A 17,146-nucleotide genomic window follows, 5' to 3' on the forward strand; every position below is an offset into this window, starting at 1 on the left:
CGAAGCTTTGGCCGAACGGTGTAAAGTGCCTTGGCTGCTTTTCTCCCGCCGAGGAGCGCGCCACGAGAGCCGGGCAGAGCCGCCCGCAGCCCCACGCGGGTCCCCATGTGTTTCGCCCACCTGCCGCCGAGCCGTGAGCCCCCCGCGGGGGGCAGCGAGGGTATTGGCACAACCTGGGTGGCGGCCTTGTTGTCACCTGCCCCGACACCCTGCAAATCCACATCCCCGGCCCGGCGGCTGCCGGGGGAGGCATCCTCGCTGCCCACCCGCGGGGCGCTGCCGTGCGCGCAGCATCCCGGGGCTCCGCTCGGCACCCATGGGGTCTCCTCCGGGTCCTACCCCCTTGGCACTGGGGGTGACCGCAGCCTGCCCCCCCCACACCCGGGGTGTGTGTGGGGGGGATGTCTTTTTAGGTCTTAAAATCCTAAAACTCATCTCGGGCCACTCCGTTTCGCAGAACGCGCGGCCGCTCCAGCGAGGCGAGACCCCGTTCAGACGCAACCCGGGCCGGTCCCGTGCCTCCATCCCCTGCTCCCTGAGATCCTTCCCCGGCACCGAGACCCCCCGGGACTGCCGGGCCGGGGCGGGTGGAGCCGTGCGGGGAGCCCGGGGGAGGGCGGGCAGCGACCCCGGACGGGCCGAGCCCCCCCTTCCCCCCCGTGCCCCCTGCTTTCCGTGCTCCTTCCCGCGCCCCCGGGCCGGCGGCATTTCGGAGAAAGGCCGATGAATAACCACTATTGACTCAGGCAGGTCAGCGGCTGCCCCGGCTGGGGTCGATGCCCGGCCCCGAGCAGAGCCCGCTCCTCCTCCAGCCCTTGTCCCCCCCCGGGCTCCCAGCCGGGACCCGCACGCACCCCTCCGGAGGCTTAGCCCGCCCCGCAGCTCGCCCGCCGAGCAGCTGCAAAACAGCAACGAAGCATTGACCCCACGCGGGACACGACGGACACGAGGGACCAGCCACCGGCACGGCACTGGGGGGGAAAAACCCGATCACAGCTTCCTCGGGCACTGCTGGGGAGGTATGGGGATTCTGCTGCCAGAAACTGGACGGCATGTGGTGCAGAGTTTAGTTTTATTTCACAGATGAGTCCATCAAAAATTAAATACCAGTTTTTGCTTTTTTTTTTTCTTTTAACATTGAACAAATATGTACAAAATATGAACAGTATGAGGTATAAAACCGCAAGACTTTTAAAGCAAACTAGTATGTACAAAAGCAGATATGTATACAATAGGCATTATCTTCCCTCTGCTCTGTGCCCCTTTTATCCCCTACAGCTGATGCCAGGTTCCCTCCTGCAGCAGGGCACTATCACTCCTTGCATTTTCTTCTCAAATATAAAATCTGGAAAAAACAGTGCTAGAGATTTTTCAAGGAGAAAAATACTTTTTTTTTTTTTCTTCTGCAAATGGAACCATCCAGACTGCGGGGCAAAGTCCTCAATAATTTGAGGAGGCACATCTATCTCATGCAAGAGCAAAAATGGATCTGTCCAAAGACTCCACCTGATAAAGAGAGGGATGTCTCAGTAGAGAGCACCACGGCAGGTAAAAGAGTATGAGCATAAGGCACTTGTCGGGATGGTTGAATCCCTCTGTATTTCACAGAACATATTTCTCTGCTTTCAAAGGGTGTTTAAATTAATCTATCTAAACTACATTTGTTTACACTTACAATGGGCTTAGTCCTGCAATCCGTAATCACTTCCACGCTAGCCAGAGATGAGTTCTGCCGGATCCCTAACAGCGGCTGATCCAGACCCCCAGCAAGTAAGGATGGGATGCAGTACTATGTTCCAGTTAGGACATCAATTAATGTACAAATATATCTTACAAATTAAATACAAACCACGGATATGTTCCTTTAACCAAAGTAGAGATCTGCCAAAAATGGACTGTTTGCAGAAAATACGTCTTGCTTTCTCTGCTTATTAGAAAACGAGTCTATCTGTTGTTTCTTTTTCTTCCAATGGAATGCTGAAAGTCTTCTCCTGTAGCAAAATACTCTTTCAAACCAGCCCCTGGTAAAGTGCAAGCCGAGCTAGGGTCCACTCTCTGCATGGGGCTGTTAGTGGGAAGGGTTGTAAAAGCCTTTGTCGCCTTCAATGTCCACTTCTTGATCAGAGTCATCGGAGACATCTGACTCCAGGTCCTCCTGCGAGGCGGGCGAGGGGGTGTACTGTGAGCCGTCCAAGGACACCTCCTTGCCCTTCTGCTCGGGGCTCGGGCAGCTCTCTGGCCTTTGGTCACTGTGACTGTCAGCACCTTCCACTTCTTCCTTCTTGGTGGCTTGGGGGTTCTCCTGCAGGGAAAGAAACCTGCTTGATACAGAAATACGTGCCACGGTGCCAGGAGGCCTGAGGGGCTGCACCGAAAGGGAAAACCACCACGGGTTTCCTCAGACCCTGCAGGGAAGGGCAGGTGTCCCGCTGCCGACCCGGCCTCCCGCCCACACTCCCACCCTGCAAGTAGCACCGGCCGGCCGGGGGCTCGGCCGCACGCGGGGCTCGGCTCTGATCCCGCACCCCGGCAGCCACAGGGGACGCTGCCACGAATGAGGCTCCTTGGCGATGGTAATCGCAGCCACTTCAAAAGACTCGAGCTGCTGGAGCCCAGGAACCTCTGAACTTTTGTCTTTAGCAAAGCAAATGTTTATTATGAGTTTACAAACACGGACACACAGCTTCTTCCTCCCCCGATCTTTCCTTAATTATACCCAACGGCAAAAGGAGGGAGGCTGAGTCCATCAGTGGTCCAAAAGTAAACGGGAAAACATGTACTAATGAAGCTGTGAGGCTAAACCTCGACATTAAAATACACACCACTGAAAACAAAACCAGCCCCCACAAAGCCAGAGCCCTGCTCCCAGGCAGGAGTAGCCCTGTGTCGGTAGCCACCTGGGGAGCCTCGTCCCCTACGGGGCATGAAATGACACTCCTAAGCAAAGAGAAAGCAGGCAGAGACACGCACCCATGACACATTTGTGTGGGCTCGGAGAAATGGATGTGACTGAACAAAAAGGAGGAAATGACTTAAAATGGCCGAGGTCCCAAGTGAGCTCTCCGGACATTGCGGAGGGGTCAGGTCCCGCCAAGGAGCAAAGAGATTTTGTTCAAAGTCAACAGAGGTACTGAGGTGAAACCCCATGAAAGGCCACAGAATAAATATTCTAGAACTTGTCACTGTGATTAATTTTCTGTTCTCTTGATATTAAAGGCTGATTTTCCAGTGAGACTCGCCAGTCCTGTCACGCTCACTGTATCAGGGACTTTTCACAGATCTCTGAGCTGAGGGGCCCCTACCCTGGTGAGCAGGGCAGGATCCGGCCCTCTGGGCTGTGCGGGCAGATTTATATCCACTTGAGCACAACTTGTTGCGGGAAGGGAAACCGCTTCAACCACTCAGTTCACGCACTGTAACTATTCGTAAACAAAAAGTAAAAGCAACTTAATGTTCCATACCGCTCCTCAAAACTAACAAGGCGTTTGTACTCGCCTCTCCCAGCATTTGCAGAATAAATTGCCTTGTGTTTATTAAGAGAGGGTGATTTAAAAAGCCGGTAAATATTCTCCTCCAAAACAACTGCCTAAGTAATTTACTGACAATCACTTATCTTCTCCACGTTAATTGGATAAACAACATATGGGTTTACAAAACAATTAGCGTGGAGTTTTAATAGGCGGTGTGTGAAAGCCGGGCATAATTGATATAGGAACTACATTAGGAGCTTTTAACATTAGTGCTGCCTGAATGAGCCCTCATGGATTCCAGCATGACTATTTGTCTTTTTAATCAAGGTGAAGAGGTTAAACAGCCTTTCAGATGACTTCTGCATACAACCTGGAATAGGCGAGCACGGGTGTAAGATAAGACAATTAAAATACTTATTTCTATAGAAACGGAAACATCCCTGTACCTGCTTTAGACGCCTCCATTTGGCTCTGCGATTCTGAAACCACGTTTTGACCTGAACAACAAAACGAGAGAAAAGGCACAGGGTAGTCGGGGTGCAACGGGAGCCTCACCCAAGTTGTGGAGAGAGAAGTGAGTGCTGGTCCCCAGAGGAGGGGAGCTGGGGACACCAGGGCAGGGGCAGGGGCAGGGGCAGGAGCAGGAGCAGGGGCTGTTGTGCAGCGTGGCCTCACCTGCCTCTCACTGAGCTGCAGCATCTTGGCCAGGCGCTTCCTCTCCGGCGGCGAGAGGTATTTCTGCGTCTCAAACTTCTTCTCCAGCTCGATGGTCTGGTCATTGGAGAAGCGGACCTGTCCCCCTTTCCTCTTGTGCAGCGGCCGCTGGATGAAGGGGCTCCACAGCAGCGGCTTCCCTTCAGAGAGAGGCACACACAGTGCCGCCGTCACTGCTGGGCCCCGCTGACGGCTGTCCCGAGGCTGGGCCCAGGGGCTCGGTGGGACTGCGCCCAGCCTTGCCCTGCTCCTGTCCATGCCCCTGACTCAGCCTCCCCCCAGATTTCGCCTCCTCTGATTTTTTGCCTCTGCCAAACGGAGAGACCAGTTAAAGCCACTCCGCGGGCTTTGGCAACGTTTCCGTCAATGTGTTTCCTGTTGGTCTATCTCGCAAAGAAAAGAGTGAGAAGAAGAAGAAAAAAAAAAAAAAAGACCTTTGCTTCCTTCTGCTCTCTTACTAAGACGTCCCCAAAAGAGCGCTGGGGTCGGGTGCGGCTGTGGAGGCACCACCAGCAGCCCCAGCGGCTTGGGGCAAGCAGTGCCTGGAGCCCCCCGGGGCTGGGGGCTAGTGGGGTGGCCCCGGGACCAGCACCGGGCTGGGGCTCCCCGGAGGCCGGCTGGAGCCGCGGGGGAAGGCGACACAGAGGGGGCCCGGCCCCGCCACCGAGCAGCGGCTGCATCCCGGGCTCGGCGGCTCCGGCCAGTGCCCCTGAGTCACCGTGTTTGTCTTTCTGTCTTGCTGCCTGCAGCCTTTGAAATTCGCTGCATTGTTTTTCAAGATTTTGCTTGCGTCAGGCTTTAGTAATTCTGGTGCAAAACAGACTCAAAAAATAGGAAGCAACTGGTTATTTTAGCTGTCATAAAGTCACATCCCACACAGAGGAAATGAACAATATCAGAAAAACGGATCCCGGCTATCAGAAGTCGAGTGTTTCCTGAATTTGTCTGTATTGAGGATGTCGATAAAGTAATCAGCAACGTGCACGACTCCCGGGGAAGAGCCTGCTTCAGGCGGCCAGGAAAACACTTAACAGCTTCTGAAACCAGATTTACTCCTATCGAGAGCTCAAGGTTTCCTGTATGAACGGAAAGGGTCAGCCTCTTTCACTGCACAGCCGCGGTGAGTCAGGTCCAGTTTTGCAATCCCCCCGAACAAGTGCGGCGACCCGGGCCGGGGCGGCGCAGGGCTCGGCCCCCGCAGCGGGGACCTTGCCCCCGGCCCGGGCCGAGCGGGGGCCGCCGGGGCCGCCCCCAGGCGCGGGGGAGCCGCGGGGGCCCGGCGAGCGGAGCCCCGGCCCCGCCGGCTGTTTTTCAAGTCATCCGCAGGAAAGGGCTCAGATCTGCGCTGCGATCTCCCAGCACAATTAAAACTCCCCACCAAAACCACACGCGACATTACTAAGGACACTCGCAGAGTCACTTGGTTGAAGGAAAACAAATCTGAGTCACCGCGGCCGCGCACTGTGGTCTCGCTCCCAGCGCCGGAGCGCGGCGCTTCTTTAATTTACAGTAAATCAGACGGAGACGGAGGGAGGCCGGGGAGGCACGGAGGGAGCGCGGGAGGGCGGCGGGGCCAGGAGGGGCCGGGGGCAGCTTCCCGTGCCTTGTCCCGTGTTGGACGGGAGAGCCCGGGACGGGCCGGGGCGGGGGGGCCGTGGCTTACCCAGGGGGTCCTGCCGGATCAGGGCGTGCGTGTAGTCGCCGACGGCGCGGGGGAAGGAGTAGAGGGGCCCGGCGTAGGCGCCGGCGCCGTAGGTGGCGGCGAGGTGGTGGGAGAAGGCCGGGTGGACGGGGGTCGGCTCGTAGACGGGGGTCCGGTACGGGGCCACCAGGCTGGTGAAGGACGAGTTGGGCGACGGCAGCGTCGGCGGCGGCGGGGCGGGCAGGGAGTGGGGGGCCGGGGCGGCGGCGGGGCCGCGGCCCAGGATGTCCTCGATGTAGAAGGGCGTGGGGTGCGCGGGCTGCAGCAGCGGCGTGGGCGCGTACAGCGGGACGCCGACGCCCAGGGCCGCCGTCGGCGCCGCGCCCGGGGGCTGGTACTGCATGGCCCGGCCACCCCGCCGCCCGCGCCCCCCGCGCCGCCCCGGCCACCCCTGCCCAGAGCCGGCCCCGAGCGCCGCGGCCGGGAGCTGGCACCGCCGCCGCGGCTTTCTCTGGGCTCGGGTTACCCTCCGATAGGTTTCTATTGGCGCGGGGCGGAGCCCGCGTGGTCTCTGTCCCCTTCCTGCCACGGCTCCGTCTAGCCAATGAGCCCGGCCAGGGAAGGGGGAAACCACCCCCCGCCGGCAAACGCTCCCCCCCGCCCGCCCGCCCGCCTCCCCGCAGCAAACGCCCCGCGGCGCCGATCCGCGGGACGGGCCCCGACGGCACCGCGCGGGGGCACCGAGGCCGGGGGAACCCGGCGCGCTCCGACGGCACCGGGCCGGGGATCGGCGTCGCCCCCCCGGCTGGATGCGGGGAGACCCCTCGGGGAAGAGCCCTCCGCACCCGGGATGAGGGGGGAGGCGGGCAGCGGGGGGTGAGCGGCTGCGGTGTCCCCGGACCCCCCCGTTTTCCCCTCCGCGCTCAGCGGAACCCGGAGGAGGCCCCGCGCTGTCTCTCCCTGTGGCTGCGGGGACCGGGAATGGGGCAGGGAGGGCACGGCCGCCGAGCGGGGATCACGCGTGGGCGGGGGACTGCGGCGGGGCCCTGTCCCGTCCCCCGGGATGGCCCCGAGAGCCCGGCGGGGCGCGGAGCGGGGCGGCGCGATTTCCTGCTCGGAGCCTCGCCGGGCACCGACGGCGCGACGCCGGCCGGCACACAGCGGGGCGGCGCGGGGGCTGCGGGAGCCCCCCCGAGGGGGGGGGCGCGGCGCCGGGCCCCGGCTTTCCGACAGCCCCGAAGGGAAGCAGGCGCCGAGGCCGCGCCGGGCGGCCGGTCGCCCTCCTTTCCTCCAGCAGCGCCACCTGGACACCGGCGATTTTCGTTTCCAAAAACCCGCGGCGTGCTTCCTCCTGCACCACCGCCTCCCGTGGGGGGGCGGGGGGGGACGGGACGGGACTGGACGTGAGCGCTCACCGCATGCCGGCGGCTCCCGGCCCCTCGCCGGGGGCAGCGACCCCCGCCCGCCCCGGCCCCCCTCGGCACTCGGCCCGACGGCGGCTGCGGTGCCGGTGCCTTCCCCGTGGGAGCGCGGGCGGCAGGTGCCCGCCGGGCCGCTGGCCCTCCTCCTCCCCCAGACCCCTCCAGGCTGGTGACAGCGAGCGCAGAAGGCTGTTAAGGAATAGCAGGTGCTGGTTTAACAGTTCGTATTCTCGCTTTTTTTTTTTTTTTTTTTCTTCCAAAATAATAATAAAAAAAAGGTCTCCAGTTCAAACCCACGAAGATCTTAATAACTAAGAGGCTCAGAGCAAGACGAAAGGGTGTTGGTGAAATGGAAATATATATATTTTTAATAATATAGGAAGGTTGTTTTTTTTTTCTTTACATTGTTAACAAATGCCAAAACTCACCTTTAAAGCGTGGTCTTGTGTCTTGTAAATATCAGGTACACGTAAAGTGAGCTGACAGTTTTGATTATTTTTTCTCTCCGTGCTCAGTCTCCCAGGCATTGCTCTTTCCAAAGGGGTTTAGCTAATGTTTTCATCTGGAAGTGTTGGATTTGCAGCTTGATTTACTTAATAAATGTACAGTAAACCGATGACCCGTTGCCCTCTGGAATAACGATGTGCATGATATGAGGCAGTGGCGTAGAGGGCCTCCACAATATTTTACAAGCTGTTGATTCAAAATCCTGAGAACAAGTTTAAGCAAAAAGAAAAAAAAAATGTTTTGCCATATTATTAGGAAACAAATAAATAGAGGAAGAGATTATTCTTTTCTGACTTTTATACAAGCAATAGGCCTTGTTAAAAGGAAGTTTTAATGGCACAGTTATTACATTCCACTACCACTGCATAATCCCTAACAAGAAAAATGAAGCACTTAATTTTGCAGTTGTGCAGCACCGCCCCTTTCAAATTCAATTGTTAGACCTTAGCCTTCCTCCTTCCACGGGTTGGAGACTATTAAATCTGCATTCATGAAATGTCACATTTATTGAACTACATAATTTTTTAATATCACTAGTGCAGGTTTTATAGTTGATTTTATTGTTTTTATGGCCATTCGGGGCTCTAAAACCCGGATTTTTTCAATGTTGTCCTTATAATTTTTTTCACACAGTCAGAACTAATAAAATAGAACAGTTGTGACTTTTTAATGCAAGGGGTCTCGGAGTTTCAATATTTTCACTCTGCTGGATACTAAAACCAATAAAAATACATGAGATTTTAATTATTTTCTGGATTAAATAAAACCTTTTTTCCCTTTCTTTTGGAACACGCATTCTGTTTGTAGTTTCTGTTGTGAGGGAGATAGTGCAGCTCCAGGTAAGAAGCACGGTACCAGGATCTCTACGGCGATGGGCATTTAGAACAAGGGCTTGGAGGCACCGCAAGCTCCGCGCAAGTGCTGCGGGATTTCTGGTCTTTCTTCACCAGGTTCCCTCTGCGAAGCACTCCAGTCCATCTGAAAAAGCTCGAGAGAGAGAGAGAGAAAAAAAAAAATACATACCCCCCTTTCCTGATTAAAAAACCTTTCCCCTTAATTTTCTTGGAATGCACTCGAAACACCCCCGAGTTTTGTCGCTAAGCTGGGAGCTGCCGGGGGGCGGCGGGGAGGGATGCGAGCATCCCCGCGCCGGCAAGGGCTCAGCCCAAAGGGATCGGCTGCAGAACTCATTATTTGCTGTAATAACTTTCGGGGCCCTGTCCTCCCGTTCGCTCTCCGTGAAATCCCCTGCCTTCGAGAAGCAAAAGGAACCAAAAAAAAAAATTTTTGAAAAAAAAAAAAATAATAATAAAATAAAAAAGAGAGAAAAATAAAAAAAAAAAGAGAGAAAAAAATGAAAGAGAGAAAGAGAGAGAAATAGAGACAGAGAGAAGAGAGAAAGAGAGAGAAATAGAGACAGAGAGAAGAGAGAAAGAGAGACAGAAAGAAGGAAAGAAAGAAAGAAGGAAAGAAAGGAAAGAAGGAAAGAAGGAAGGAAAGAAGGAAAGAAGGAAAGAAGGAAAGAAGGAAAGAAAGAAGGAAAGAAAGAAGGAAAGAAAGAAGGAAAGAAAGAAGGAAAGAAAGAAGGAAAGAAGGAAAGAAAGAAGGAAAGAAGGAAAGAAGGAAAGAAGGAAAGAAGGAAGGAAAGAAGGAAAGAAGGAAAGAAGGAAAGAAGGAAAGAAGGAAAGAAGGAAAGAAGGAAAGAAGGAAAGAAGGAAAGAAGGAAAGAAGGAAAGAAAGAAAGAAAGAAAGAAAGAAAGAAAGAAAGAAAGAAAGAAAGAAAGAAAGAAAGAAAGAAAGAAAGAAAGAAAGAAAGAAAGAAAGAAAGAAAGAAAAAAGAGAGAAAAAGAAAGAAAGAAAGAAAGAAAAAGAAAAAAAAACAGGGACCCGACCTGCTCCAGACGGTCCCTGCTACCCTCCCCGACCCCAATGCTGCCCGGGGCTCCGGCCCGGGGGGTCCGGGAGGATCCGAGGGGGCCGGTAGGGGCCGGTAGGGGTCTGGGGGGCCGGTAGGGGACCCCCGCTGGCCACCGCGGACCCCTCCCGCTGTGGCGGTGCTGGGGGCGGCCCGGGGAGGCGCTCAGGTGCACACAGCGCCGGGGCGAAGAGGACCAGGTGGTGCTAGAAAGAAAAAGGGAACAGAATGGAACAGGGCAGAAGAGAACAAACAAACAGACAAAACGAAAACCAAGCAAAGAAACAAAAAAACAAACGTCGGAAAATCAGAAAATGGATGCAGGGGCTCCCCAGACCAGCGGTATATGCGAGGCGTTATTTTCCACCGCATGCCCCTGGTTATCTGCCGCAACGCCACACAGAGGTTCCTGATTCCCGCGCGGTCATGCCAGGCTATAAACCACCTCTGTGATGTTTAAGGGCAACGAGTCCCGAAGCCCAGAACTCTCTGCTTGCTTCACAGGTTCTCTTACCACCAGCATATTTTTTTGTCATGGCACCTGCCCAGTTTCTGCTTTCAAAAATGGGAGTTTTGCCCATAACAGCACCCTCTGGGACTCTGCAGACCTCAGGAGAGTTACACTGGAGATTATTTGTTCCTAGCTGAAATAACTGCTTGTGGCTGTACACAAATAGAAAATGATCCAGCAGAGTCCATCTTTTACCAGCTAGTGTGGGCTACCAGCAGAGTCATCTGCTAATGCTAGCTGGCTCTTTCCAAGAGGATCCAGCCTGCAGCCATTCCATCCCTTCCCATTACTGAAAGTATTTCAAGACTCTTCCAAGAGAGGTGAGGCCACAGCCTTGAACATCATCCAAGGAGGAAATAGAAGGGAGTTCACCTCTCTGATTTTCCTAGCGCCGTCGAAGCCAGACTGCTCCAGACAGAGGCACTGCACGTTGCGAGGTGATGTCAGTCAGTGCTGCTGTCTTCCAGATAAGTCATCTGTTAGATATTCACTTCTTACATCCTCCTCCTCCTCACCATCCTGATTTGATTTACTAAGTGTACTGCAACCATAGCAAAAACTAAGGCAGGTCACTTTCTAAATAATTCATTAGATGTAGCTGAACAAGACAAATCTTGGTCTGAAAAGGGCTGGACAACATGCGAACTGTTATTATAGGCAGAGCTGGCAGGGGTTTATCATTTTCCATCCTACATCCCTATGCTCATCTGATTATGATTTTGCCAAATCTAAATCATTCAGGTGGAAAAAAAAAATCTGAAATCTGTTCTGGGGGAATCTGCCTCATGCTGAGTACCTTTAAGGTTTCAGCAAAACTGCTTCAGCTGTTTCTGAGCATTAGGTTAGAGGAAATCAGATTCTTTCGCCAGCATTTAGGTATCCTTGCCTTGTACTGAAAACCTGTGGTGCTCCACCACTAGGGAAACTTCAGGAGATGAAAGTGTCCAGCAGAAAGTCAGCCAGGGGTTGCTTCTTTGGTTCTTCCTTTGCTCTTCCACCTGGGGCTGTAGTTTACAGTCACACAAAATGATCCCAAACCTCTGTAGAGAGACACCAATGCCTCTGTAAGGTTTTGGGCCTGATTTGGCTCTCCAATGACTCAAAGAGCTCTTGCTTGACGCTGAGTATTTGTGGGTATGAGACATGTTGCTAGCAGTGTGCCCTTTTCCTTATATGCTGCTGTCACCATCTCTGTGGAAAAAAAATAATAATAATAAAAAAGGCACAGAATAGCTTTAATGGTGCTTTAGAGTCTTGTCAAAGATTTCCAAGCCAACATATGCCAGAACCTCCAGGGAGCACATGGGTAAGGTGCTTCCATTTCCTCTAGCCCCCAGTATTATTATGTTAATACCTCTTCTGGGACACCTTGACTCTGCAAAGTGGGATATGCAACATTTATGGCTCTGTGGTGGAAGGAAGGAACACATGGCCCCATACAATAAACATACCCTAATACCTCTTTCTTTCTGGACTGGGCTGTCCTAGCAAGTACAGTGATACCAGCTTCTCAAAACCAGAGTTTAAATCTAATTCAGCTCAGTGTGACATAATTCACCAGTTTTCTTCTGAGTTGCAAAAAGGCATCCTATGAAACTCTGTTTAAACTTTAATGTTTTTTGGAATGCAATTTCCTAACCCTTCCTTGGCCCAAACAGTTTCTTATCTGACCGTTATGAGAATGTGGTGAACAATGCTATGAAAAACAAAGCAATATATTGTTCCTTACAGGCTCATATTTCCTATATATCTGCCACCACAAAACATGCACTATTCTGGATCCTGCCTATGAGTGCAATTGAAAGCTCCTTGGTTAATTATATTTATTTGGGGTGATGGCAAGAGTAACATGTTAAAACTTCTCTATATTCTTATGTGTTGGCTACACACCTCAAGATTACACCCAAAAACACATATAATTCCCAGGGGCTAGATTCTCTCTCACATCTTGCACAATCATTTACGTAAGTGCAAACTGAACATAAAATGCTGCTAACACAGACTACTGGCTACTGTACACCCACTCTGTGTTGATGTAAATGACTCTAACAAGATAGCAGACAATGGAGAATCTGCCTAAACTACAGTGATGACAAAACACCTTTTTTTTTTTTTTTTTTTTAACAGCATAATCAGAATACAGAATATTGTACATTTCAAACAGGACTTGTGCAGCAAGATTGTACATTGCAAGAGTTCCAGCGGGTCCAAAGTACACACGGCTAAATTTGATGTCAGTAGGAATTAGGTATGAATGGGGAGTGTTACTTAGTTATTTTTGTTAATGTTTTCCAGAGCTTACACATTCACTCTACATTTTTTAGCAAACTTTATCATTTTGGCATCATAAAATCAATCCCTAGGTAGGTTTGTTTTATCTGGAGCAGATACATGCATGCAGTTGTTAATAGTCAAATATAGAAGCTTACAAGAACAATCTAGCTAACAATTAATGGCTGTTTAACTGCGGAATTAGAAGGATGGATCTGAAATCTGTCCTCATCTGAAAAATAGACTGCTAGACTCCCAGGTCCAGAAGCTCTTCAAAGGCTTCATTTCCATGGGTAGGAGCCAAAATCTTGGGTAGAGTTGGCGGTAAAAGGCCAGCAGAGGAATTGCCTTAGAGACAAATTCAGAACTTGTGTAATGGTTTTGGAGTCCATTGAAGCTGATGATCTTCAGAGGCAAATCATGTAGCTTTTCATAACAGCGTGACAGAATTTGCCTTGATGGTTGCATATGGAAATATCATGTAAAGTACTATATTAAATGGCAGAAATAAAAGGAAGAATCATTATCATGCCAGTATATCCTGCTAGTTCATGCCAGAGGAGGCAGGAGAGTTACTGCTAGGTCTGATGACAGTATGGGGTCTCCCACTAGTGGCAAAATCTCAGTGTCACAGAACACTAATGGCACTTTCAGCTGCCCCAGGAATATTGGCACCCACTGAATAGGACTTCTGCTTTGGGACGAGGACCTGGGACGATGCCACAGCTCCTGGAAGAGCAGCCAACATGGCCTTCACATGGAGCTTGCTCCTCTCAAGTAGAATTTGGGAACACCAACTTCTGAATTGTCCAGCTCTGCCAACAACTCCATCTTGGGCCCAGGCAATGCTATCATGGAGTGGAGAGGAAACCCACATGATTAAGTATGCAAAGCAGAAAAATCTGATACTTTCCCCAGTCAAAGAAAGATGGTAGTGGTTCCATTCTATGTGTGGAATATAGAAGCAATTGACATCCAACTTGGAACGTTTTGTTGTTTTCTGTGTTTGGAAAGCATGCATCATTTAATAAAAAGAGCCTCATATCAGTTCTGTATCTGCTGTTGGCTGTCTAAGCAGATGTGAGCTCGAGCTGGCTCAGAGAAAGGTGTAGGTGAGCATCCTGAGTGGGCTTTTGCTGTGTCTGGTTTCATTCACCATCTGCAGCAGTAATCCCTTGTTAGGCAAGAAACTGTTTGCATCTCTTCAGCATTTGGAATTAAGGGAACACTTTTGCAAAATGGCAACCTTTGCTGCTCTCAGTTAGTTTATTTCATAGCCTTTCTTTGTTTGTTTGTTGCTATGTTTATTTCCCTTCTCTGGAGCCTGGTTGGAAACTTTATCTTGATTGAGCTGTTGTGTTTCTACAGTTTGCTTCTCCATGTCAGCAGTGCTGGTTGGGGAAACCTGTTGAAATGCTTGTGCAGCCGAGTGGAGCTCTCCTGGCAGACATGCAGTCAGGCTGATAGCAGGGTGTGTGGTACCACATACAATTACTGCTGAATGGAAACTGGGACAGCAATATACACTGGGATGGCAATATCTACACCACAACCCGTACTGATTATAATACTTTTTGTAAAGGCAAAACAAAAACTAAATCACACTTGGCATGAAAATTAATACACTGATACAAAATCTGTCTGTCAGACCTTATGTATGAAAGATTCCAGTTCTTTTCTAATACTTCAAGAATTGGGTTTAACTAGTTTTTCAGAACAGCTGCTCTTTGTCAATCCTTCCATAGTCTGACCATCTCATAATCTTACCTCATCCTGGTATTGAGGCCTGAAACTGTAGGTGCAGACATTGGAGTTTTAGTGTTGCAGAATCGAAACCATAGCCCAGAGGTTTTCTTGAACCCAAACTATAACCTCTGAGTAAAACCTGATGCAGATGCTAATCCAAAATTTGATCTCTGGCCATAGTTTATTGTAAAATGTTTGCTCAAAAAACAAACAAACAAACAAACAAACAAAACAAACAAACAAACAAACAAAAAACTGCAGAAAAATTACTATAAAACAACCCAAATAGGGAGCTGAAGAGTAGCCTCAGCAGCCAGCTGATAGCTGATGAGAAGAGGCAGCAGGACTTAAACCCAGAGTTTATTGTTACATCCTCATAGATGCTTGCATGCTGTTCAGTTGCTGAATTATCAGACTAATTCAGAGACATTTAAAGTACATGTTTCTGCAGCCACGTTTTTTGGATCAAGCACACGCATGAAATGCCTGGAGAAGAAGCACCACATCGGGTCCCCACGTTGTTCCTCTTCCTAGCACAGTTAACAAATCCCCATGGTTCGAAAGTGTGTCCTCTTCTACGGACTCTGAGGAAATGATAGGCAAAGACATTTGCTGGGATCATTCATAAAATGAGCAGTGAGAAATGTTAAGCTTATTGGTCACATGCCAATCCATGTGGTTGTTCACATGTCAAGGTACAGCCAAAGATACAATCTGCATGTGAACAAACACAGGATTTTAAAAATCTGTTCAGACTCACTGGATACACAGAGCATCTGGGGAGAAGATGCAGAAGGCAGACTGCTCACCAGGACAGAGACTTCAGAGACTTGCAGATGGTGGAAAAGTCTCACTAATAATAGAATCAAAATAGACCAAAAATCCCTCGTACGATATTATTAACATACACTAGAAATTAACTGGAAAAAAAACAACATGTCTTTCTTTTAGAAGATCTGATTTTACACTGTCCTCTGTATAGTTGTGTTTTAAGCTTATGTAATCTGACTTTGGGAAGTTTAAACAATAACAGTAATTTTCTTAAAAGCTTAATGTAAATTAATATTTCAGGATTAACTAAAACAATCTAACCATTTTAAATTGAGAGTAGAGGTAGCTCACAGTTATTCACTGAAGAACTTCTGACAGCCTGGGAGGAACTGGTCAGGAACTACCTGACTTTCGCCATTACTTTTCCTTCCAGAAGATTTGTTCCTGAAGGAAGGAGTATTCTTCTGCAGCTTCTGATGCACCGAAAATCTGACCGTAAATCAAGGCAGATTTAATTGGCCTGTGATTACAGAATCATGTCAGAACTGCCTACATCTGAAGATAATGTGCCTCAACCAAGCTCTTCATTTCTGTAGCTTCCCAAGCTGCTTTTCTATTGGTTTTCTCTCATTCAGATTACGTCACATTTCATACCAGGACAGAATCCACTGGGAGACATGACCTTGCTCTTTATGTATCCTTCATAGCACCCATTTGACACCTGTAAAATATTAAACTGTAAGAATGTATGATAAAGTCAGTTAGTCCAGTTAAGTGTGTGCTACAGACAAACCAGCTTGTTTGGTAGACAGCACCATGGCCTGTCAAAATCTCCCTGTATATCACTGAAGAATAAATTCCTAAAGAGTCAGGATGCTCTAGATAAACAGAAAATCACAGAAACTAGCAGAAGGAAAAAGTCTGCTGCACCATGTATACTCTTCAAAACCACGGTGCAGTTACATTTGTTGTAACTCATCTTTCACGTTCTGCCCATCGCTTTTTCATTCCATGCTGCAGTTCTATTTCCTAGTTTTCTTCATACTTAATTTATTATATGGGCTTTGGAAACTGCAGTCACCCTGTCCACATGTTTCAGGACATAAATAGGTTCTTACGAGTACACAGAAACCTATGGATATAGCCTAAACAGAACTAATTTACATATCTGCCTGCACCTTAACTTGGACGCAGGGATGTGCTTTCTTCAGAGAATGCCTGAACCAAGGTTGAGGTCTTGCCAGCATTGCCACAGACCAGAGCACAAATGGGACACAAACGGTGCTGCTCTCTGCTTTTGGGACTGGCAGAGCAACAACCCCAATGAGCCTTTCTTCTGGCCAAGGGTAGGTGGCTCGAGTGGCCCCCAGCACACAGGAGCCCTTCTTTAGGGTGGGCAATGTTACTAATGACTGTGCCCACACCTCTCACCACAGGATAACCTATATATAACCCATAACCTATACTCCTGGCAAACGCACCGGAGACCTTGAAAGGCCGGGTCAAACGCAGACATCTGGCAGGGCTGTGGATGATGAAGTACTGTTATTACATTTTATTTCTGCTAAGCTCGTCGTTACTTACATTACCCACTTGCACCACACTAACCTAGTGCCTCTTATTCCTGCAGGTTTATGCTTAAAACATTATTTAACAGTTATTATGTCATCTTATTCCTGAAGTGTTGATTAGCAAATTCTACATTGTCAGCTCTTTATGCTTTTTCTCATCAGCCAGTTCTTCCAAGCATAGAGCTACAGTTGGCTCTTCTTCTCTGAACTTCCTCCAGCTTGTCTTCCTGGTAACGAGGTGCAGAGAACCACGCTCACCTTTTCCAGATGCTATCTCGCCTCAGTTCCAAGAAGAGAGGCTCGCTCTCTCTTCCCTGTGGTGTGTCTCTACTGAGAGCCTCAAAACATATTGAATTTTTTTAACCATTGTATCACCTAGCTAACTCAAATGCAAATGCAGAGGCCCTCCTTGCCTGGAGCACTAGTGAGAACATTTTCTTCGCCCAGACAGAAAGGGAAGACCGCAGACCTTGCTTTTCTTACAAAAATTGTCATTTTTGTAGGGAGTTCTGATTGTTTTCTGACTCTGCGCTAGTCGGGTAAATTGGTTTATTTATGACAGGGAGAGGAATGATAGGAAGTACTAACTAACCCTGTACTAGTGGTC

The 17,146-nt window shown here is 50.0% G+C and overlaps 1 protein-coding gene and 1 long non-coding RNA gene across 2 annotated transcripts; both read right to left on the reverse strand.

The window, feature by feature from the left end:
- Window positions 1-1,055: 1,055 nt before the first annotated feature.
- On the reverse strand, window positions 1,056-6,353 carry HHEX (hematopoietically expressed homeobox). Its single transcript, XM_068688461.1, has 4 exons — window positions 5,848-6,353; window positions 4,146-4,324; window positions 3,917-3,967; window positions 1,056-2,302 (listed from the first exon to the last, which is right to left on the reverse strand). The coding sequence occupies exons 1-4, from the start codon at window positions 6,227-6,229 to the stop codon at window positions 2,069-2,071; spliced, it is 846 nt and encodes a 281-aa protein (XP_068544562.1). The 5' UTR covers window positions 6,230-6,353; the 3' UTR covers window positions 1,056-2,068.
- Window positions 6,354-14,442: 8,089 nt separating this feature from the next.
- LOC137859898 (uncharacterized) lies at window positions 14,443-15,732 on the reverse strand. Its single transcript, XR_011098638.1, has 2 exons — window positions 15,320-15,732; window positions 14,443-14,781 (listed from the first exon to the last, which is right to left on the reverse strand). It is a non-coding gene; the product is annotated as an uncharacterized lncRNA (long non-coding RNA).
- Window positions 15,733-17,146: the final 1,414 nt, after the last annotated feature.

This window comes from Anas acuta, chromosome 7 (assembly GCF_963932015.1).
Source record: "Anas acuta chromosome 7, bAnaAcu1.1, whole genome shotgun sequence".
NCBI classification, from domain to species: domain Eukaryota; kingdom Metazoa; phylum Chordata; class Aves; order Anseriformes; family Anatidae; genus Anas; species Anas acuta.